The sequence below is a fragment of the Scophthalmus maximus genome, chromosome 11 (assembly GCF_022379125.1).
Source record: "Scophthalmus maximus strain ysfricsl-2021 chromosome 11, ASM2237912v1, whole genome shotgun sequence".
Taxonomy (NCBI): Eukaryota; Metazoa; Chordata; class Actinopteri; order Pleuronectiformes; family Scophthalmidae; genus Scophthalmus; species Scophthalmus maximus.
In genome coordinates, this window is record NC_061525.1 from 16,801,775 (window position 1) to 16,824,835 (window position 23,061).

Genomic DNA, 23,061 nt, shown 5'->3' on the forward strand with positions numbered 1-23,061 from the left:
GCTCCAACTACTTTCCACATTTAATCATGTGAAGGTTAATATTTATTGAATAAGACAAGTGCTTATGTTGAAAGTCTTTAATGAATTAATTAAACCCCAAAAACAAACAAAACAAAACATTAAAACTTTTTGGTACTAGCCTAAGATATTACAAACATATTTCAGGTAGTATTCGACATTTGAGTAACAAATAAAACTGGAAAAATAAATGCCAAAAAGCTTAAATCAATTGCATGGTTGAAATAATCACAGCCTTGTAGATCATCCCTTTTAGAGACTTGAGCAACTCACTATGCTCGCTGCCCACACATAAGGTCAAGTGCTCTCCTCAAAAGAGTAAATATACATTTAAAACACAAATGACCACAAGACAGTCTCAGATCATTTTATCGGTTGTGGTACATAAGATTGTTAACACTCCCCCCACACTGCTTCAATGGTTAGTTTCTTAATATGAACAACACCCTCGTATTACAGTCTGCAGCGAAAAGCTTTGCAGGCCTCGTGTTTCGTAAAAACGTTTGTTGTCGCCATGAGACCTCAGCCAATCCTTACCACAAAAGGAGGAACTTCATACAATCCATCATGTTTTTATATTCAATCTGAAAATTCTGTACAAAGAAGGCATGAATACACGACATCTGTTCCTGCACCCACCCCCTTCATCTCAGTGTGTCTCTGCTGCTATTACATATATATATATATATATATATATATATATATATGAAGGTCTGGGATTTGATTTGAAGACTCTGACCGCTCATTAGTTGATAATAAAAAAAAATGCTGAGGACAAATTACTGTCTGTAAACACAAGAAACCTCCATCCGTTCCCAACTTCTGTGACATTAGTAGGCCCACCAGGCACCCACCCTGCTTGTGTTGGCATCCTCACCCACCACAGGACTTCAGCCGTGGACAGGTCACTCAACTACAATGACAGATTAAACGGACAACAAATGACCAATCCAACCTGTTTCACTGAGTTTCCAAACAATATAACAGTGAAAATGTCCACTACATTACTCAAGTCAGCTTTGTTTACCGTGTCATGTAGAGGGAGAGGGACACCAGATCACTGTGGGACGTTTAAATTCTTAAACATTTAGACATATTTCTTGCTGTGCGAGGAGAAATGAGAATAGGCGGCATCATCCCAGGACGACAGAACAAAGTCAAACGCATCCAAGTGCAAACTTTAAGTCATGTTGCAAGTTTTCTTTTTTTTATCCTGCTCAATAGTTAAACTATTCAACCACTGCATTTGCCCCCATGGTACTGTGGTAATTTCCATTATTCCATGCCACAAAGATGAATCAGTTGTCTTGTTCCACTGGACTTTGTATATAAATATATACAGCAATAGCAAATGCTCCTTGCCAATAATCCTACAACCTCTGCCCAGGTCTGTTCCATGCCTCTGGACAACCGTCTGGGGTGTAGAGCTTGTGTTGCTTGCCTAAGTACGAGCAATGTAAACTTACATAATAAAGACACAGAGACACCCATTTTTAAAAGATTAGAGATCAGCAAGAAGGATTGAAATTTGATTTTTTTTTTTCCCACAGCTGGTTCTGACAAAGCCTCTGATCCACACACATACCAGTCGGCCTTGTTGTAAATATGAGATCACACCCCAGTGGCCAATCTACAGTAGATCATCTTCCATTGTCGATGATGACAATTTGACATTGACCGTAATAAAGTACACTAATGGATAGCCACAGTGTACAATCCTACATTGTCTCTGTCTTTGTTAGAGGCATAGCTAAAAAGCACAAGGACCAAGATGCTTTAATAAAAGGGTGAGAATGCAGGAGTGACACAAAGAGAGCGGGATGACAGGAGGAAAAAAATGCAGGCCAGAGTCGAAGGATCAGGGAATGGCAAACTGGACCACCAGCTCTTCTTTAGCGTCCACCTTGATTTGAGAGATTGCACTGTAAGCATAGGCTGCTATCTTGGACACCTGCAACGAAAGAGGTAGACAGAGTTCATGTGTCCCACATGACATTTAGTCACACCCCTATACACTGTAACACAACACGTGAGGCATACAATTTCCAGCAGTATTTCTCTGATGATTAACGTAGCCAACAAGGAAATAACACATTGCAAGCGCTGGCAACATGTGTCAACATATCTTCCATGTCTGCTAGAGTATGATTACCTGCTGAACATCTGAGTATGGCACCAGGTCACTTGCAAGAACTTGGTGGGGCTGGCTGGTGAGGGAGGGGAGAGTGAGGGCTTTCTTCTGGGACAGACTGTTGCTCATGGCCAGCTTTGTACTGGAAAAAAACAAAACACAAAAATGCAGAAAAGCAGAAGCTTACTGGGCTGTTGTGTTGTCATTACCTACACTGCAGTTAGACTTTATGTTGAAACACACCTCATCTTTTTAAGCTGATTGGTGTCCTGAGAACCTGTTCAATCTTAACCCACATTTTATTAGCATAAATATGGCTGCTGTGTTTGGTAGAAACCATGACTAGGTGTCACTGGATCTGAGATTTAATGCAACATGTTTTAAACACCATTTACAGTGTTTCATTCTTCCACAACAAGTATATGCATCTGGACATACAACTGTCTCACCTAAAACTTTGAAACATCAGCAGTTCAAACTACTCACTCTTCCGGTCTTTAATTTGACAAGATACAAACACTACGCAACTGTTCACCCTCATACCTGTATTGCCGAGCTTTGTCCATGTATTCGTGCTGCTCCATCATGACGGAGTCAGCTGCTGAGACATCAATGATGTTCCTGACAGAGGGGACAGAACGGCAGGTTTATGATTTCACTTTGCATGGTTATCAGGAAATCCTTGCTGAAACTGGCTCATCTACAGCTGCACAGAGGAGCGTCTTACTGTGCCGTCTTGTGGAGGATGGATGTAAGAAGGGCCTGCTCATCTGTCCGCGCTGAGGGGACACTGGTAGTGATCCAGTCCGTTCCATTTGGGGGTTTGCTGACAGGGTTGGGGTTGGGGATCAGCCTTTTACGTTCGGGGTCCTAGAGCAGGTCAATGAGATTATAACCAGATGATGAGCACGTTTTCAGCTCATGACATTAAGCTGCAAATTAACTCAGAATGACATTAAGAATGATAAAATCCTAATAGTTGAGACCATTAAACAATGGAATACTTTGTGACCTTTTGTGACATTGCAAGCCCTGTAGAGCACGTTTAAATCTCAGTTCTTCAACTCACAGATAAACATTAAGCAGCAAGTCACTCAACCCCTCATTGAGCTAGGACGTGAAAAACAGCCTAAAGTAATCCCACACTAGTCGGTCCCAGGACCTTTAACTGAATCACTACAACTAATTATGTCCAGGTTGATTTGATCAAATTATTAAATGACATTTTCAGAAGAAGAAACATACATACGGGTAAAGTATTTGTTTCCACTGCATTTATACTGTGACTGCAAATATGGAAAATATTCAACACGAGGGGAAAAGCTGACTTGTTTCTTTAAACTAAAAATAGCTGGGCATCGTGACATACAACACAAGAACACCCTGGCATCCCAAACATCCGTCACCTCTGATTTACACGTTGTTTACACGCTAATGTTGCACATTCATTGATTTAAAAGTAACTCAATACTCCCGAAGACAAATCTGGCTTCAGGGAACAAATCAAACACACAGAGTCACACATCATCACGTTCAGTCTGATCGTACAACTGTCTGTTAAGAAGTCGCCGTGAATGTTCTCCTAAAGAATGTAGATCTGCAGCTCATTTCTCATCTAACTTGTCAACTTCACGGGCTGCTTTTGACCCAGGCCTTGACTCCGAAGGCTTCTCAAGCTAGTTAGCTGCAGCGGATTTTTAAAGGTTGCATATCACTTCAACCAACATAACCACGGCCACCTGGCGACCTCGACACAGTTCCTTCAAATGGACGTTCATGCGATGAAACACCTTCGATGAATAAAACAACACCACACATCTTGTTTCTTAATAACCGAGCCTGTATTTGTCGGGAGAGTTTTAGCCAACTTGGCGGCTAGCGGCTAGCGGCTAACGGCTAACAGCTAACGGCTAACGGCTACCTGCTCCGTGTTCTCGCTCTCGCTGCTGTAACAGCAACCCATGGCAGCGTCCGAGGGCCGAAGCTACACAACCCCAGCTTCCCTGTTCTCCGTCAGAAACGACCCGTGGCTCTTTTTTTTATCCTCCCCAGCAAACAGAAAAAAAACGTATTCCCTGCGTGTTTTTGCTGCTGCAGCTTCATCCAAAGGTAGGGAAGCTACTGTCAACAGCGGACGAGCTATCACATGACAGCGGCGCTGGTGCAACAACACAACGGGCACGTCCGGTACTCGAGGAGCACGCGCAGCCTTCGTCACGTGACGGGGGGGATTTCAAACGTGAGCTTTAGTCAGTCGGCCCAGAGCCGTCGAGAGAGGGAGTCGCGACAACGGAAGTCAAGAATGCTCGCACGTCACGCGACTCGTTTAGACCTCAGATAGTTCCCGGAAGTTCTTGGCGTGCAATTAAAATCCACTACTCAGAGTGACAGAACTGCGATTTTTGCTTAATGGTAGTCAATAAATGTATCGATTTACAATATAGCAGACCGACATGCCTATTTAGTTACTGTTGAGGAATTTTTCGTCTATCCTCCCCTGAGAAACTCTTAAGATGAGTCTCCTCGAGGAGGCCATCTTATCTGTGGCAAGCCGAAGCAATCTGAGAGCAGCGGACGTCTGTCGAGGTGTCATAGTCGTGGGGAGATGACGACATTACTCGTAGTAATACAGTAGCGAACCGGAAGTCTCCTCAATATTGAGCTCTTATAATAAATACTTCTGCTTAAGACATCCACGGTTTCCGTCTTCCTGAATCAGCATCCACTCCATCAATTATCCCATTTCAGTTACTCTATGTAGTTTGTGAATACGTTTTTCTACACAGAAATGTTTTTACAAATTGATTTGGATATAATCCACTAACATGCTTTGATGCGCATGTTGTTTGGATTCAGATGTGCTGATGATATACAAGCTGATTATTTAAACGTCTTACCCTTCGTAAGTGCAACACACACGGTCCATTGATCCATTCTGCTGCTACTCTAATGTCCTGCTGCTCACTTCCAAGAACTATTGAGAGCCTCCGTGATCCGCCATTGCTGGAAAAAAGTGGTCCATGAAGTGAACGGAGTTGTCGCTACTCTCTCTCTCAACGGCTCTCAGTTAGCCAGTCAGTCATTCAGTTAGTGAATAAAACTATAAACAAGAATCTGAGTATTTAAGAAAGAGGGAAACGTCCTTTAAGTGGCTTTGTTAACTTTTTATGACCAAATTCTTTCCACTGGTATTTCTGTGAGTTTGATTCATATGGAGTTGACTGCTTGTACATACAGGAAATACCCTACAATGAAAGCTTTCAGCCTCTTCCATATAATGGACTTTTATGCAGGGGCGTTACAACAGGGTGGGCAAAGCAGGTAATTGCCTGGGCAAGTTAATGTGTACTGTTACTGACACCATTTAGTTTGACAAGCCCATACAAAACCAAATCAACTTGGTTATTGACAGACTCGCCAACCCTCAACACTTTCTGTTCATGCTGACCACTTTAGCTTGTCAGCATGTGGGAATTTCTCCTGATCCCCTAACACAACCAAGTACTGGATGGCACCTGACTCTCTTCCCTCCCAAGGAGACAGAGAAGTGTCTCACACAACCACACACTGTTTCATTTCCCCATTCGTACAGCTTTACAGCCCAAGTATATTTGTGCCATTTTATGTAGAGACTATGGATTGTGCACACAAGTATACACGTGGCTGCCAGTAAAAAAATGAGGACATCAAAGCAAAGATCAGCAAAGATGAATAGATATTTTTGATTATTATGCAGGCTAAAAGAAAGTTGATTAGAAAAGGGGAAGTGCAAGCAGTGCTGGAAAATATACTGAGTGAGTAGTGTGATATTTTAGTAGGTGGTTAAGATATGATAAGACAATCCTTTATTAGTCCCACAACTGGTACATTTGCAAAATTTGCAAAAAATGAAATTTAAGATATATATCTAAGATAAGTAATAGAAATACAAACATTAGAGAAATGAAAATGAAAATAGCATTTATATGTAAATAGAATATATACAATGTAAAAATATACAATATATAATGTTATGCACAATATGTGCATGACAGCCTGCTTGTATTCATATTTGAGAAGAGATGAGTGATATAATGATGTGAGAAAATGTACGTGAATCTAAATGCACATGACACAGCAAAACATTGCAAATACTGAATCAAGTGCAAGCTGCTTAAATTCACATAAGCCTAATATATAGGACTGAGCAAAATCAAGCAGACAGCAGCAGGAGAAGGAAACAGGACGAGGCTTGTTGGTGCAGTGGCAGTCTCCCTTGACAAAGATGAAAGGGTCTCTGACACCCTCTGGCTGAGTGTGATGACAGGGTAGCACGCAGACACACACACACACACACACACACACACACACACACACACACACTTTATTTCCATTCCATACCTTATAACACTGACAGTTCTTCATACAACCAAAATGGCCTCCTTTTGTCAGTGCTTTTGGAAAGAATTCTAATATTTACTTTGAAAAGTAGCACAAGCAAACTTTTATAAGCAAAAGCACATACATGTAAGTTATTATGGATCTGCAAAGTATTTGAATCTTTGCTCCCATAACTTTTAATATTCATATTTTGTAATGAGTACAATAATCAAGAAATAATATAAATATATATTTTAAATACAACACAAATTTGTTAATTACTACTTCAAAAGTTGACACGATGCTTACAAATCCAGTTTAGAGAAAGGCTTGACTTTTTTTATAAAGAATTAAAAAGATGGGCTGAGGGAGCAACATACAGTACAAAAAACATGTATTGAATATCGTAAGATTATTATTATCATTTATTTCTTTACTGTGTTTTATGGTTGCTTTGGACCCCCCTGTGAATCTGAAATAGAGATGAATTGAATACTGTAATATTGACTTCCACTGTTGTGTTTTATGAAATCCTCATCCTATCAAAGTCCATGTCCTTGAGATCGAACCAAGAAAAATTCTGCATTTTATTGCAAACCGTGCAGTGTGGAGTCTGGTTTATGTTCATGCAGGACAAAATGAGGAGTGTGTCTGCACTGCATCGTGCTGTCCTGCTTATCCGGAACCGCTTCCGCAGTTCACAACGTGGGTGACGAGCTGGAGAAACAAACCGTCTGCCCCCGCTGACACAGTTAACTGTGGAGGCCGCCGCCAGTCTGATGGGGTGGGATGATGACTGGGAGGCGCCTGCCCTCTCATTTACCCCCCGTTTCCTCCACACCTCTTTGTTTACACCTAGGAGCCGGTCAAGTCCAGAGGTGCAGCAGCTCCGCAGACTCCACTCCCTCCTGCCCTCGCCGGAACAGAAAGCATGACCGTGTTTCTGCTCGGCCTCGCTGTGCTGCTCGGAGCTTCGCGCGCCGCTGACACCGTGGTCCCGGCGCAGCTCGGGCCGCCGCCGCTCGGGTTCAGCTCCTCGGTGCGCTCGGTGTGCAAACCCATGCCGAGCACCCTGTCTCTGTGCCACGGGATCGGCTACAGGCACATGCGTGTGCCCAACTTGCTCGGCCACGATTCGCTGAGGGAGGCCCAGCAGCAGTCGGTGGCCTGGCTGCCCCTCGTCTCCAAGCTGTGCCACCGGGACACCAAGAAGTTCCTGTGCTCGCTGTTCGCCCCGGTGTGCCTGCCGGAGCTCAGCGGGCCGGTCAGCCCCTGCAGGAGCCTGTGCGAGGCCGTGCGGGACGGGTGCGTCCCCGTGATGAGCGCGTTCGGGTTCCCGTGGCCCGAGATGTTTAACTGCACCCGGTTCCCGCGCGGGACCGAGCTGTGCATCCCGGCGACCGGGGAGCAGGAAGGGCGGACGGCGGAGGAGGTGAAGCACGAGGAGGCGCTGAAAGGTCAGTGGATGGTCTGTGACCTTTGAAGGTTTCTGTTCTGACTGCTGCAACTTCAGGTCATCGTTGATTATGTTGTCATATTGTCTTGGTCTCTTTGTCTGTTAAATGTCAATGAATTGTATTTCTCGTGTTCAATTATTCATGTGGAAAAAAATGCGCACCATAGTGTCTAAAAAACAAAGATTGAAATTGCACAAGCTGCAATTGAAAAATTGGTAATTTAAAAAAAACAACTATTATTAAAATAGTTGCATAATCAACTCAAACAATCAATTATGAAACTCATTTTGTTTGCAGCAAGTTGAATTTTTACTCATACCTGAGGAAAGTAATACTAGGTCCACAATGTGTCAGCTTCATAGAACATCACTCTCCTTTTCAGCAACAACATCTAATAATTTGATTTTAATAGTAACAACCCAACGGTGGTAAAGACATTTACTCAAGTATTGAAGTTTTCTTCTTTTTCACAAGGGAAATACTTGGCAGCTATGCTTACTATCTTTAGATTAAGATTCACATAAAAAAAAAATGCATTGTGAAGCATTAAACCAAGTTTATTGGCTTGTGGCTTTTTACAAATTTGAAGCATTGTTGGGACTCCTTGTCATGTCTCCGGTGTCTGAGTGGCAAGCAAAATTATCCAATATTTCACACACAAAAAACAAAAACAACAGATAAGCTATAGAGACAAGTCCAAAAATCCTTCAGTCTACTCATTCACTCTCCAAGTGGACCACACCATTGATCGATATTAGCCACTGGCCAATACTACCTCTTCACAAGCATGTCGGCATCGGTGCTTAGTTCTGCTGATAAATGGTAAGAAATGCCGATATGTTAAAAATGAAATTCACAGCATATAATTCAGTAGGTCTTTTGTGCGAATCATGCGTGTAGCACGATGGGATGTATGTGTTGTATAAAGGCCTTTAAGTGATGTCTTTATTTTATCATTTTGTTCATCTGGCCTGTTTCTTGTGCAACTGTAGCAACTGAATTTCTACTCTGGAGATCGAAGTTTTATCCAGTGTCATTTCCTCTTAAAGTTGCTTTGCATCAATTAATCTTTGAGGTTCTGCTCAAAGGCAGCAGTTCTACCCCACTAGAGTTTGTTTTTTTTACTTCCCCCTGCAGACACTCATCATTCATCTAATCTCCCCTTTTTTCCCACTCCTCAGGGAGTGTTATCTGTGATGCCTGCAGTCTGGCTGCAGAAGGAGAGACTGACATCCAGGAAAACTTCTGCCACAGTCCATATGGTAGATTACAAAATAAATTCCACAGCATTAGCGTCTCACAAAACATAATCTAATCACTGAGATAAAGAGTTGGTTTTACAATGTGTTTGAAATGACACTCTGTTTCTGTCGCAGCATTTAAGATGCGTCTGGGCAGTGTGTCGACGGTGGGTGGGGACCGTCAACTGGTGCCTACGGCCCGCAGCCGCATCCTGAGGTGGGCAGGGGGAGGTGCAGAGAGGGCAGAAGGGGTCGGAGGAGCAATGGCGCACAGTGCTTTGTGGCTGCAAGAAGGAGGCACCTGTACTTGTCCCGGGTTAGATTCAGCAGGCACAAATGAAGACCAAGGGTTAGAGGAGGAACACGTGGAAAAGGGACAGGCTAAAGGAGGAAAGGAAGGAAATGGGGCCCAGGGTGGATGGTACCTGGCCCTGGCTCAGGCCGAAGAAGGACGGCTGGTGCTGACTCGGCTGGTAAGGTGGACCAGAGGGGACAAGGAGTTGAAGAAGTTCATCAGAGCTCTCCTTAAACAGCCCTGTCCAGTGCTGTAGTCACCACAATCCTGCCTGGTGGACGTTGCAAAATCCAGAGTATTTACCAAAGAATGAATGAGGAACACATCATTGAATAAATCCCTCATTTTTAGATTCAATGCAAGTCAACCAGTGACGTTCATAGATATCTGCAAATCTGCATTCTTGCCACTTTCTGGATGAATTTTCCCTGATTAACTGCTAAATGCCACACACTGAATAACCAATAAATCTTTAAAACTTAAGTATATATTATTTTGTGTCATATTGAGCTGTTACCAAATGTATCATTACATCATGATTACCAGTATTCACCATGTTTGCAATCGCTCTAGTAAGAGAGAGCATCATTTTTGCAAAGAGTTTTAGGTTTTGAATGACAAAAAAAACAGAGAGCTGATGTTTGTGTATGTCACTGTAAAGCTTAGGTGATCCCAGCTGTGGAAATATTTCTGAATCTTTTTTTTGATATTTTTGTGTACATTTATGTATATAGAAGAGACAAAATAGTTTTGGTAATAGACTGATCTCATCATATTTTCTAGTGATACACATCTGGGGTGAAGCAGTGTAATTGTTGTTATTCTCTGTCATGATAAAAATATTTTTCTCATACTCTACTACCTATCTTATCACAACGTTGTAATATTTTTATACTCATACATGGTTTTCTTTGATCATTTTGCATCACAGAAGCTCAAGTTGCTGTAGATGGATGAGTGGAAAGACGAGGGATTGATTATCTTGTTAGGATGCTATAATATCAAGTCACGTCATAAGAGAGGCACTGAATATACAGACAGGACAGGAAATGTGACGTGATGCGAAAAATAAATAATTTAGATTTGGCTTTGGTCTCTATTTATTGCCTTTTTATATTTTTTATTTGTACCTAATGTGAAACTATCACAGGTTTTAAATATATGGTTGATTTTTATTTATTCAAATTACCTTTTATTTACAAAATATATATTCATGTTGTCCGTGGTCACATTTGATAAACCTTTATTTTGTGTTGGCAGTTTTTCTTGATCTTTCCATCATGACACAGCAAAAGAAATTGGACTCCATACACCCACACACAGACACACACCTGTTGATGTTAACTTGATATGTCAAATATCTGTTTCACGCTGCCTCACCCTGTCCCTCTGTCTCTTCTTCTTTTCACTGTGCCGGCCGTATTCTACAATGTCTGGACAAGAAGCCAACTGTGCGTCCTATGGAAAACGATGAAAACTGATGTTAAACTGCAAACACTGACACCAGCTAAAACTGCCGTTAACTGTAAATAATTACAGGACATATACTGTCATGCATGAGATACATGAATTATTTATACCCCCAGGTCTCTTACCTTCTCTTACACACACACCTCTTGGTCTTTCTGCGCTTGTCTCAGCTAAAGTGCCACGTTCATCTTTGTTATCCTCAGTGCAGCTGCACTGCTTCCAGCGACCTTCATAGAAACCAGGTGAGTGTGTCTGTTTGTCATGGGACAGAGAGAGAAGACCTGATGTTGATGTTGAACATCCAGTGAGACGGCACATTTCTCTCATGGGACTGAAGCAGGGTCATTTCTTTCTGTAGTTTATCTCATCTTGTGTATTACAAAACGTTTGAGAGCATTCCTCTAAAAATATTATTCAAATTTTATAAATTTGTGTGATTTCAGGTTAAGTTTATATATCATTAACTTTGTTACTCGTCTCAGTGTGGTTAAGTTGTTACAATAGCCAGTAGAATATCTTTGTGTTTTACAGAGATGTATATTTCTATATATTCTTTTCTTTCTTTGACTTAATTCCTGATCAGTTAAACAGTTGTGACAGATTTTTCTAAAAAAATTTGCAGGAGCAGCTTGATACCAAATAAAGAATGGTGGAGACACTTTTAACCATAATCACGAAGAAGGGGAAAAAAAACGAGTTTGTGTCTTCAAACGCCGATAAGCTTTGACGATGATAACCATCATTTGAAATCACTCAAAATCTTACAACCAGATGATTTATCAGAAAGAAACAGTTTGTCTTATCTCAACTAACCATGCTGTTACCATGGGTTGCAGGAAGCAGGTCCGGATTGGAGAGGACTAATTGGCAAACTTTCTCTTGATTAATATGACAAAATACCCCCCCATCCTAAAAGCTAAAATTCAAGGAGAACAATATTTTCAACAATAGCTTGAAAAAGCTGGAAATGACATAATATTAAAACAGAAAATTCTGCAGGTAGCAGAGTGTAATTAATTCAATTGCTGGTATGACATTAATGTACAAGTTAATATAAGGGGACACTTTAGAGACTAATGAATCTACTTGTGTGTGTGTGTGTGTGTGTGTGTGTGTGTGTGTGTGTGTGTGTGTGTGTGTGTGTGTGTGTGTGTGTGTGTGTGTGTGTGTTTCTCTCTGTATGAGCTAGAATGGTGTCTCCTGCCATCGCTCTGGCCTTTATTCCCCTCCTGCTGACACTGCTCATCAGGTACCGTTACTACTTTGTGCTGTTCTACCGGGCCATCCTGGTCAGGATATGGAAGGACTGTGTTACTGGTCTGAGTCGAGAGGAGCGTGCTTACCAGTATGTCCTCACCACTGCCACCCCCGGAGATCCTGACAGCATCCTGGACGCATTCGATGTCTGGTGCAACAAGGTGGAGTTCATCAGCAACATTGGGCCTAAAAAGGGTGTGCACAAAATTAACATAACACAACAAGTTATTTGTCTATTAAAAACACGACTTCAAAATGTTAAAAACTGCATAAACACTTACTGATGTATGTGTGCGTGTTTGTGTTTGTCTGGGTCCTGTGCTTGTAGGGAAGATCCTTGACCGTATGCTGATGGAGCAGGGTCCTTTGACGGTGCTGGAGCTGGGAGCCCACTGCGGGTACAGCACCGTGCGGATCGCCCGGGCTCTGCCCCTGGGTGCCAGGCTCTACAGTGTCGAGATGGACCAGAGGAATGCTGCCATCGCTGAGAAAATCGTCCGCCTGGCAGGGTTTGATGATGACACAGTGAGGAAGCAAAAATATTTGACCTATTCACTGTATATCAAATGCATTCATTTTATTTTATGTATTGAATATGGAAAGTACTACACCACCGAGACATCCACGCTGTGTGTTCTCAAGGTGGAGCTCATCGTGAATCCATCTGATGAGGTGATCCCTCGGCTGCGGTCTGACTATGGTTTAGACAGGCTGGATTTCGTCTTCATGGACCACTGGAAGAAATCCTACTGCCCGGATCTGCAGGTATCTATGATAAACCATCAGAGAGGATATGAACATATGAATGAAAATCCTGTCTCGTAGTTTATTGTCCTGTCTCTCAGAGGTATGGCGTGACTAACATGAAGATGCAGATCTTGAAATTGTACTTGGATAAAAACTGTAGATTATAGTTGTATTTATCCCCATTGATCCTTGGTCAACTCCCACAGTGACGTGATACCGCCTGTGTGTGTTCCAGATGCTGGAGGGCTCTGGTCTGCTGGGAAAGGGATCTATGATCGTGGCTGATAACGTGCTGTTTCCTGGGGCTCCAAAGTTCCTCAGACACATTCGCAAGAGTGGCCTGTATGAGTGGAAGATCCACCGGGCCACACTGGAGTACAGCAAAGGCATCAGGGATGGGATGGCTGAGCTGGTGTACCAGGGAATCAAGTAGATCATGCGAACTGGGATTCACACCGTCGCAAATATATTTTTGGAGAAGAAAGGGGATGAAGTGATAATGGTATATGCAACATTATAAATATGATGGTAAAAATTGCTGTAAATTCTTGCAAAGAAAGCGACATTCACCTGAAATTTATTTTCTCTCATTTGAATTCTATATCAACCTATGATCTCAACTCACGTCACTGCCAGCGCCCTCTCCTGGGTAAAAGAAAGAGAGAGAGAGAGAAACGATCCCTGATCACTTGTCACCACCCAGTCATAATCTGCTGTCAGCTTTCCAATAAAAGCTTGTCAGGAGAGAAAAAAAAGGATATCTGATTTTTATTTAAACACACAGTGACTGCCAAATTTGGAAGAAAAACATCACGAAATGTGTAAAGTGAATTTTGATGAATTTATAATAAATGCCCTTTTTAACCAATACTTTCCTATTTGTCACTGCAGTATGTCAACCAAAACCCAACACACCCCTCACTACCATGTGATATTTTACTTTCTTTATTAATTAATAACTAAAATGTAATATAAAAACAAACAACACAAAAAATTATTTAATGAAAATAAGTTAATTTATTACAAACTGTCAAGGCCTTCAATTCAGTTCCAACCATCAAAGACTTAATAAACACTACATAACTTTGGGTGGCCACCCTGTCTATTCATATTTCCATTAAAATTCTTCAAAGTTAATGGAAGCTTTTATCTTTAACATTGTTAAAAAAGATTTTAAACATGAACATTGTCTATTGAATATAACACTATTTCACAAGCTCTTCTGAGGGTATGATATAGATGAACAACATAAACACAACTGCTGCTATGAAACAGAACCGGACTCTTGGTGAATCTTTAAGTCTCCTTCACAGGTAAAATATTTTTTTGCTGACTGAACTATAATTTGTGCTCAGTCAGCTGAGACTCTGAGAAGTGGCACATGACTGAAGATATGATGAGGTCAAAGTTTCAACAGAGAGAAAGATCGCTGGCATGATGCCTATTGCTGCCACTGTGTGGTTTTGTGCCTGACTGGTTTCAAAACCGTTCAACCTAGTGTGTTTCACAGCATGTATTTTTCAGGCCACAAATATTAACACAAAAATGACATGTCCTTGAAAAATCCATGCATTAATATTCCACGACCTTGCAGCAGTTAAATGTGTCTCTACTCCAACGTCCAATGACTCCAATGACATCCGGAGCCTTCAAGGCTGATGACGGATGGACATGAGGCGCCTTGTGCTGTATTTACCAAACTTCCATCTAAAGGATATCCTGGTACAAGGGGCAGTAGTCATGTTTTAAGAGGAGAGCAGAAATCCAGTGCCAGACAACTGAATGGAAAGAAAAATGTCTTTTGTCTTAAATCATCCATTGGTCTTGGTCTTGGTCTGCTCCCTCCATGTCCACCTGAAGGACAGAAGCAGATTAACTATGGTTATTTCTCTTCCGAGGAGCCAAGATCACACGGCTTTAAAAGAAATTTCAGTGAATTCATTGGTTTCAATTTGAAAAGATATTCTACAATGATATATGAAAGTACCTCATTGATCTCGCCATCATCAGGTGACTCGTTGTAATCATTCATCTCGTCCATGTCCTGCATGTCCTCTTCGTCTTCCGAGTCTTCCTCACTGTCTTCCTCATCCTCATCCTCGTCTTCCTCCTCATCTTCATATCCTGCCTGAGTCCAGTAAAAACATATAACAAACAGATGGAGAGCCGTCTTTTATTTTAACAATACATAATAAACTTTGATTAAACAGTAGAAAACCTTTTTAAATGTTTGAAATTATAGCAATTAAAACAAGAAAACCTTCGTAGCAGCGGAGAATTAAATGAAATTACAAATAAATTGAAACGCAATGAAGGTCAAACATTCAGAAAAGAGATTTAAAACGACACTAAGGACGACATACCAGTAACTCATTTATACTTTCATTGAGCAGCAAGCCAAATGTCAAAACATTTTTAACTTAAAAATACATCTGTTGAGATCTGACATGTAACAGGCGAAAAATGAAGTACCTCAAAAATTGGTTTCCCAATTGGCATCAAGTTGTTGTCCTTCTCTGCAATGCTCTGCAGCTGACACAAGAAAAAACAACGAACAAACATGAGAGCCTGACTAATGAACAGGCATGTACAGGACGTATTTGTATGAGTAACAATAAACAGGTGTACAGAGTTTACATAGATATGAGGAATTTAAAGCCAGCTTCCCAGTTAAATGCTTTGGACACCAGAGAACACTGATTTAACATATTCTGGTCAGTTACTTCAAAGTAAAACTTTAGGAACACTCCGTGAAAGTCTACGTCTTACGTGTTTATGTTTAAAAAAAATGAATATTGGCTGAAATATCGTCACTGAACTTCTTAGATTATAATTATCTGCCAAATAAACAGGATCAATCGATTATCTGCCTGACATGATGTCACTTCTCAACACGAATACCATGACCTAGATGGTACAAGTATATATGAGTGAGTGAGTGAGTGAGTGAGTGAGTGAGTGAGTGAGTGTGTGAGTGTGTGTGTGTGTGTGTGTGTGTGTGTTGGTATGAAAAGACAGATACCTGTCAGTGTGTGTGTGTGTGTGTGTGTGATGGTATGAAAAGACAGATACCTGTCAGTGTGTGTGTGTGTGTGTGTGTGTGTGTGTGTGTTGTTTACCCAGGTCTGGTGCTGCTGTTCCTGCTGGTGCAGCTCGGTCTCGTCCACGCACGGTCGGTCCAAGTTGAACCACACAGACTCGGTTATTCGGGGGAAGAGAGAAGGGAACAGCGTGGACATGTCTGTCACACAGGGACGACAACAACAAGAAGCACCGTCGATCAGCTAGCGTGTTGGTTCGTAGCGTGCGTGGGAAGAATGCGTAGCTTCTTCTGTAGCCGAGCAAAAGCGTTGAACATCGGGTCTGCGCGAAAGTAATGGATATATTTGTACGAGTTACTGTGCAATTAGATGACACGTGAACAAAACGGCTGGAGACACACGGTGAATTAATGCACCACCGATGATTTAACGTCTCCCTGGTGTAGAGACATACAGACCATAATACACGATGTCCCCTCCGCCAATATTCATGGTTCAAAGATCGTGTACTATGACTACGTGCTGTTGTACATGATATACTACAGTGTGTGAAGTACCTGCCGATCTCTTCGCCCCAGCTTCTCAGAAATTCAAACTAATATGAGCGGAAGTCGCTGGTGTTCCCCCATAGGGAGTCCTCTCTTCCGGTGTCACGGCGCAAAGGTTCCTCTTGGGTCGCAGCAGTAGTACAGCTGGGAAAGGGAAAACAACGTAATGTGAAATTGTGTTTAAATACGTTTTAATTTGTAAATCTATGGTTAAATATCTATCTCGAATATTTCCTGGTGTATTTTGTAAAATTAACACAGCTGAATATCAAACATGGGATTGTGTTGGCTAATGAAAAGAACAAGTACATCAAGTATCTTTTATATATCTAACTTCATAGGCCTTTTTCAAGACATCCATTTTGGCACCCAACGATAGGATAAGCAAAAGTGTGCATTACCAATGGCTCTGTTCAGTTCAGATGACCTGACCTATGGACATGACAGCGTGACGGTGAGTCAGCATGCACATCACCCTAAAACTGAAGCGGTTACGTAAATAGTATTCAGCTGACATCCATTTAAACCTTTCCTTTTCCAACTTTGACATATACAAATGTAAACGTTTTACGATGTAACGATAAAACACTCGAGATTTCATATGATCAAATTTCATTCCATCCTTCCGCACATTATAAGACATAGTTTCACAGTATAGTGATTGTAGGGTCGACCACTATGACCTCATTAAGGGCCCATTACAAGAGTTGGAAAACTTCTCAACCCCAATGATATGACTAATCATTGAAATGTTCTCTAATTGACCAGATACACACACTCATACAAACTAACCAGCCACTTCAACACGTCAACGTATTGTTTAATGTTTCAGTGGAACCATGAGACCAACACAGAAACCTATTTTAATTGCCAACGTTCTACTCTCCATTACATTTCCAGGTCACCCCGCCCTGTGTGTGTGTGTGTGTGTGTGTGTGTGTGTGTGTGTGTGTGTGTGTGTGTGTGTCTAAGAGAAGGGTAGACCTTGAGATAAGAAACCCTGCTTGGGGTAAGATACAATAAACAGACACACACATTCATGAACAAATACATTTTTCTCATTTCTTTGAATGTCACACATACACACACGCACACACATGCACGCACGCATGCACGCACACACGCACACACATACACACACACACACACACACACACACACACACACACACACAAGACAGACTTTGGACTTTGGAAACATATTACTTACATTTATTAGAGGCCACCCTATTTTCAGTCACACTCTGCTAACCCACACACACTCACACACACAGACACACTTATGCACAGATGTACGTCTCCTAGCCGTAATCTTGTTTTGTCTTGTCAAGTGTGTAAAAGGTGACTGGAGCTACTAATTTGTGGGAAATCCATTCAGGAAGGAATCATTACAGAGTCAACAAGGTAAAGTGAATCTGTTCATCATTAGTTAATCTTCTCATTGGCCTCTATATGTATTTTCCACCATAGATGTTGTTTGTTTTTATACTATGAGAAAAATGACTTTGTGCCTTATTTGGTTTGTACTGTAACTTTAGATTCCTTAGAGACGTAAGACGACCCGAATAGTTCACAACAAGGGGATATTTAAACTTCACTGTGTGGTAAAGATATAAGTGAATTTATCTTTGATTGATTATTTTATCATAGCAAATGTTATTCATTAATTTAGTTTATTTTTTTACAATGGATTATAGACAGATTCCTTACTTCAGTCACCTTGTGGTGTGATTTTTTTCCATTTTTTTTTACTGTGAAATTAAAACAATCAGACAGGTTATATGAATCTCAATTTCAGCTTAAGGGCTACAGAGTAGTGCATCTGTGTTTATTATGCATAGTTTGCGTTGGTGTATCAAGATTTTGTTTGTAAGAACAAGGTTTTACATGTAAAATACTTGAAAATGAAAACGTATTCTAAAGTTGTAGAATAAGTGACATCAACACCAATTGCTTTTAAATGAGACAGAAAAATAATGGACAGTTGTGAATTCTTGTGAATGTTGTGTCCAGTTTTGAGGTGTTGTACTTAATTTTGTTCATGTAAGTATAACTATATGTAAGTATAGCGGGATTGCCTTGTTCAACCGTCCAGTAGGCATAACATATTTGGCAACTGGAATGTTTTTTTTATGAACTTTATTTGCTAACCAAAAACATGTATATAAGTGTAAAATGACATAACACCAATGGAAAGCACCAGTAAATTGGAGTTACACAAATAAAGAAATAGGAGGAGATAGGCCAAACAAAACATATCAACATGTATAGACTGCACAAAAGCACGAAAGGAAATCAAAACATAATATCTTCTTTTTGAATTATAATTTATATTATTATTGTTTGCATCAAACTCCTAATACACACAGTAACTCCTCCTGCATCAGGAAATAACAATCCAAAATGTAACCATGAAAGGAGCCTAGGGCCAGTTTCTTAGTCCAAAGCAGATACTGGTCAAGTACAGCCTAGAGGAGAAGTGATTAAATAAAGATATTAAAGTATGATATCTGTGTATTGATACTAAAAGAGCTCTGTTGACAATGCACAAACAACAAGAATCAAAATAAATACTTTTAACAGGCCTCAAGCTCTCTCCTGCAGAGCCATGTGGGTGTTCCTTTCCTTGCTGATAGCCCTCTCCGGCGGCGCTCTATCTCTTGACAAACTCAACATGTGTATGGATGGCAAACACCACAAAGTAGAGCCTGGCCGTGAGGGAGACCTTTACAAGCAGGTGATGAATTCAAGTCAAAGATGGAACAAATTATGGGATGCTGGGAGATACAAATGGGTGTAATGTTTTGCATGAAGTGACCGCTCTTTGCTCTTCCTCTCCAGTGTTCTCCCTGGCGTGACAATGCATGTTGCACAGCTAATACCAGCACAGAAGCCCACAACGATAACTCCTACCTGTACAACTTCAACTGGGATCACTGCGGCGCTATGAGCCCCAAGTGCAAGAATCATTTCATCCAGGACACATGCTTCTACGAGTGCTCGCCACACTTGGGACCCTGGATACAAAAGGTGTGTGTGTACTGTGCATTTGTTCACCTCAGTCTCTTGTGTGTACTTACAACACTAGATGGCAGCAAAAGTACTTGGAATACTTGTGCTGCCATCTAGTGTTGTAAGTACAGGAATAAAGAAAATTGTCAGGATGGCCGAATCCATGACTACAGTATGGAGACCTTTATACCTAACCTTAAATGTCATTGCATTGCAACTGTTTTCTGAAATTTCCGATCATACAAACTTGTCAATTGTGTGTGTAGGTGGACCAGAGCTGGCGTAGGGAGCGTATCGTGAATGTGCCTCTGTGTATGGAGGACTGTCACGATTGGTGGGAAGACTGCAAGAACGATACCACCTGCAAGACTGATTGGCACACGGGATGGGACTGGAGCTCAGGCAAGGATAAAGCACATACACGCACACATGTTCTTGTTTAATTCACAGCCTTTCCCTTTTTGCATAATGTTTTACACCCAAAAACATGAATACCATAACATTTGTGGCTGTCATTCTCTCTTGTGCATCCCCTGCTCTGTACAAAACTATTTTTCTATCTCATTCAGGCAATAACAAATGCCCTGAGGGCAGCAAGTGCAGCAAGTGGACCGACGTTTTCCCCACGCCAAAGTCCATGTGTGAACAAATTTGGTCCAACTCCTACCTTTATACCACCGACTCCAAAACCTCAGGCCGCTGCATGCAGCTCTGGTTCACTGGGCCGAACCCCAACAAGAAAGTTGCTGAGTATTACCTTAACAATGCTCAGCAACACCAAGGCTTTAACTTGACGGTGCTACTTTGCCTGGCTGTTGCATTATTCTCTATAAGGATGTACTAACATGTTGTCCTTATCATGTTATCGTTTGTCACCTTAGCGGTACCAATAAAACTGATTTAAAATACTCTCCAGTCTCTGATCCCTCTGGTTTGAATCCTCGCAAATCTTCAATATGCATCTGGTTTATTGGTCTTTGTGATTTTACGGTTCCCTTGTGCTTTTTTTAATTACCTTATTTCATGTCCAGCCAACCATCAACCCTGTGTCCGTGAAAACGTGATCATTTGCTACTTGGACATGCAGCGTGCATAAATGGGTTGAAATGCAACTAGAAGAAATACTGAGCAGTGCTGTGTCATTATCTCTCCAAAATAGCAAGAATAAACAGTACACACACACACACACACACACACACACACACAACACGATTATTGTTTCACCAACAAAATGTGAAAGTAGCCAGGAGCAACATTTGAAGGATTTTTGGATGAAGAAAAATAGATAAAACAAAAATAAACTTGTGCATCCGGACAAGTCAGGGAAGGACATGCCACATGCCGTATTACTGCAAAGCTCTGGAATGACATTACTCCTAAATGCAGGCTATGGATCAGCTTAATAAGCCCTTTATGACCTCAACCACCAGTGAGGAAACTGTAAAACGTTCTGAGCCTTAGCATTGAACTCTGCTGTGTGGTAATTATAGTGTGTGTGTGAGTGTGTGTGTGAGTGTGAGAGAGAGAAAAAGAACAGGGAGAAGGAAAAGGAGAGAGAGAAAGTAAGGGTGTGTTAATGTCTCTCTTACTCCCCCTATGTTTAAGTGTATTTTTGTGTGACAAACTCTTTATGTGGGTGAGGGGCTTGGGTTTTTGTTTGTGTGTGTGTCAATGCCACGTGTGAATGTGTTATCAAAGGTCCTTGAATAAGTGAGCTGGGGTGTGTGTCTACAAGATTTGAGAGAGAGAGGACCTTGGCTGATCAAAGATAAGTTTGAGATATATACTATTAACATTTCTGCACCGCGTTGCTCATAATCGTTGCCTTGGATTATCAATCTTTTAGAAAGAGATAACTGATGCAGTAAACCTTCCTATCTTCATATTTTGAAAATGTGGCTTTATCCCCTGACACAGATCAGATGAGTCAAAGAGCTGCTCCATTACTGGGGCTGATAATCACATCCTTCCTGATGACACCGCTGTATAATACTGCCATAATCTTTCAGCTTTAAACCCCAAGAGTTTTTCCTTTCTCTGCATGAACTGTTTGCATACAACACCAATACAAAGAGAGGGGTGGCCTTGCAGTGAACTATGCCACTGCAGAAGTCTGATACTGGGACCTTTACTGACCGACAGGTTTTATTAAAATAAGAGCATAACAATCCTCCAGTATTCTCTGTGAATACATGTGTATCTTTCAACCACCACCATCAGTTTGTCATAATCCCATCAGTTCACTTATAGCAGTTGACACCACGTTTGATGTCAAGCCAAGTCTGAAGAGATGACTCTGAGACGTCCAAACTGTTTTGAGCAGCTTTAACACACAATGGCCTTAAGCAAACCTATCACGAAAAACACTGTATTGCAGAATACAATGTGTCATCTGGCCTCATACTCAGGGTTTGTCCTACTAGCTGTAGCATGGTTACAGCTCTTTCGTCTTGTAATAACATTAGCAGACAATTATGTTGAGATGCATAAGAAGAAAATGTGAAAAATGTCTTATTGGTAAGACATTTCACAGACAAAGTAATTTTATTACAGTGTGAAATCTGGCAAAAACAAATCATTTTATGATCTCTGCATGCGGACATATTGTTAAGCCACATACGGTACTTTTTCTAGTCTTTTACAGTCAACTCACACACACACACACAGACACACACACACACACAGACACACACACACACACACACACACACACACACACAGTGTGATGCCATAGCTAGAAATAGCTTTGGGATGGCTACTGTCCCTGTGGCTATTAATACTCAGCTTTTCTGAGGTCATTGGCAACACACACCACCCTGCCCCACGCTCTCTCTCTCTTTCTACCTCTTTCTTCTTACCTTGTGTGCGGGTGTCTGTCTTTGTGTATGTGTGTGTGTGTGTGTGTGCGTGTGTGTGTGTGTGAGAGAGAGAGAGTGGTTGTGTGTGTGTGTGTTATAGGAAACTGGATTGGATTGCTGCCTATGTTAAGAAAAGTGGCCACAAGGGCCATGATGCTGCAATATAATTCAGTTCTTTAGCTTTTTTTATTACCCTGTTCAGTGATGTAATAAAGAACAGATTTCTTTATTAAAACTAGTAAAAGTAGAGAGAGAAAAAACTTCAGTTATAAGTTGAAGTTATGCATTTAATATGGTAATGGTGGAACCAAAGGCCTTTTTTGCAGATGTTATTGTTCAGTCTACCAGAATATTTATATTTTATTTGTAAGTTTTTTGTAAAGCAAACAATATTTCTCTTTGTAGTAGAGCAGAAGTATGAAATTGAATATAATTGAAAGACCCTGTAGAGTAGAAGAATAACTGTAGTTACTCTCCATAACTGCCTCTCTTCTTTAAGACCATCCCTTTTCTTCTCTTTTTCTCCATCTTTCCTTTCTTCCTCTGTCTTCCTCTTATATCACTCCATCCCTCCTTCCCAGAGAGAGTGTGAGTTTGCCACCAAAATAAAGTGTCAAAATTAAAATTA

The 23,061-nt window shown here is 41.2% G+C and overlaps 5 protein-coding genes and 1 long non-coding RNA gene across 8 annotated transcripts; 3 read left to right on the forward strand and 3 right to left on the reverse strand.

Annotated features, from left to right (window-relative positions):
• Positions 1–62: 62 nt before the first annotated feature.
• lamtor1 (late endosomal/lysosomal adaptor, MAPK and MTOR activator 1) lies at positions 63–4,339 on the reverse strand. The gene is made up of 5 exons (XM_035623026.2): positions 4,071–4,339; positions 2,877–3,019; positions 2,693–2,770; positions 2,171–2,291; positions 63–1,969 (listed from the first exon to the last, which is right to left on the reverse strand). Exons 1-5 carry the CDS (start codon positions 4,110–4,112, stop codon positions 1,877–1,879), a joined length of 477 nt encoding a protein of 158 aa, XP_035478919.1. The 5' UTR covers positions 4,113–4,339; the 3' UTR covers positions 63–1,876.
• Positions 4,340–6,839: 2,500 nt separating this feature from the next.
• Positions 6,840–10,588, forward strand: sfrp2l (secreted frizzled-related protein 2 like). The gene is made up of 3 exons (XM_035623641.2): positions 6,840–7,965; positions 9,147–9,227; positions 9,342–10,588. The coding sequence occupies exons 1-3, from the start codon at positions 7,440–7,442 to the stop codon at positions 9,755–9,757; spliced, it is 1,023 nt and encodes a 340-aa protein (XP_035479534.1). The 5' UTR covers positions 6,840–7,439; the 3' UTR covers positions 9,758–10,588.
• A 14-nt stretch (positions 10,589–10,602) lies between these two features.
• On the reverse strand, positions 10,603–12,440 carry LOC118299706. The gene is made up of 3 exons (XR_004789926.2): positions 12,315–12,440; positions 11,097–11,223; positions 10,603–10,959 (listed from the first exon to the last, which is right to left on the reverse strand). It is a non-coding gene; the product is annotated as an uncharacterized LOC118299706 (long non-coding RNA).
• Positions 12,162–13,840, forward strand: tomt (transmembrane O-methyltransferase). Its single transcript, XM_047335721.1, has 3 exons — positions 12,162–12,423; positions 12,557–12,993; positions 13,211–13,840. Exons 1-3 carry the CDS (start codon positions 12,162–12,164, stop codon positions 13,406–13,408), a joined length of 897 nt encoding a protein of 298 aa, XP_047191677.1. The 3' UTR covers positions 13,409–13,840.
• Positions 13,841–13,904: 64 nt separating this feature from the next.
• anapc15 (anaphase promoting complex subunit 15) lies at positions 13,905–16,723 on the reverse strand. 2 transcript variants are annotated; one of them, XM_035623646.2, is made up of 5 exons: positions 16,574–16,723; positions 16,095–16,216; positions 15,448–15,507; positions 14,963–15,103; positions 13,905–14,829 (listed from the first exon to the last, which is right to left on the reverse strand). In XM_035623646.2, the coding sequence occupies exons 2-5, from the start codon at positions 16,212–16,214 to the stop codon at positions 14,782–14,784; spliced, it is 369 nt and encodes a 122-aa protein (XP_035479539.1). In that variant the 5' UTR covers positions 16,215–16,216; positions 16,574–16,723; the 3' UTR covers positions 13,905–14,781. The 2 variants fall into 2 exon arrangements, with proteins under 2 accessions (XP_035479539.1, XP_035479540.1); XM_035623647.2 differs by having other exon boundaries at positions 16,095–16,338; positions 16,574–16,644.
• A 1,061-nt stretch (positions 16,724–17,784) lies between these two features.
• Positions 17,785–20,486, forward strand: folr (folate receptor). Of its 2 annotated transcripts, none has more exons than XM_035623645.1 (5): positions 17,785–17,967; positions 19,168–19,300; positions 19,405–19,593; positions 19,842–19,977; positions 20,145–20,486. In XM_035623645.1, the coding sequence occupies exons 2-5, from the start codon at positions 19,172–19,174 to the stop codon at positions 20,417–20,419; spliced, it is 729 nt and encodes a 242-aa protein (XP_035479538.1). In that variant the 5' UTR covers positions 17,785–17,967; positions 19,168–19,171; the 3' UTR covers positions 20,420–20,486. The 2 variants fall into 2 exon arrangements, with proteins under 2 accessions (XP_035479538.1, XP_035479537.1); XM_035623644.2 differs by having other exon boundaries at positions 17,786–17,967; positions 19,147–19,300.
• The last annotated feature ends 2,575 nt before the right edge of the window (positions 20,487–23,061 follow it).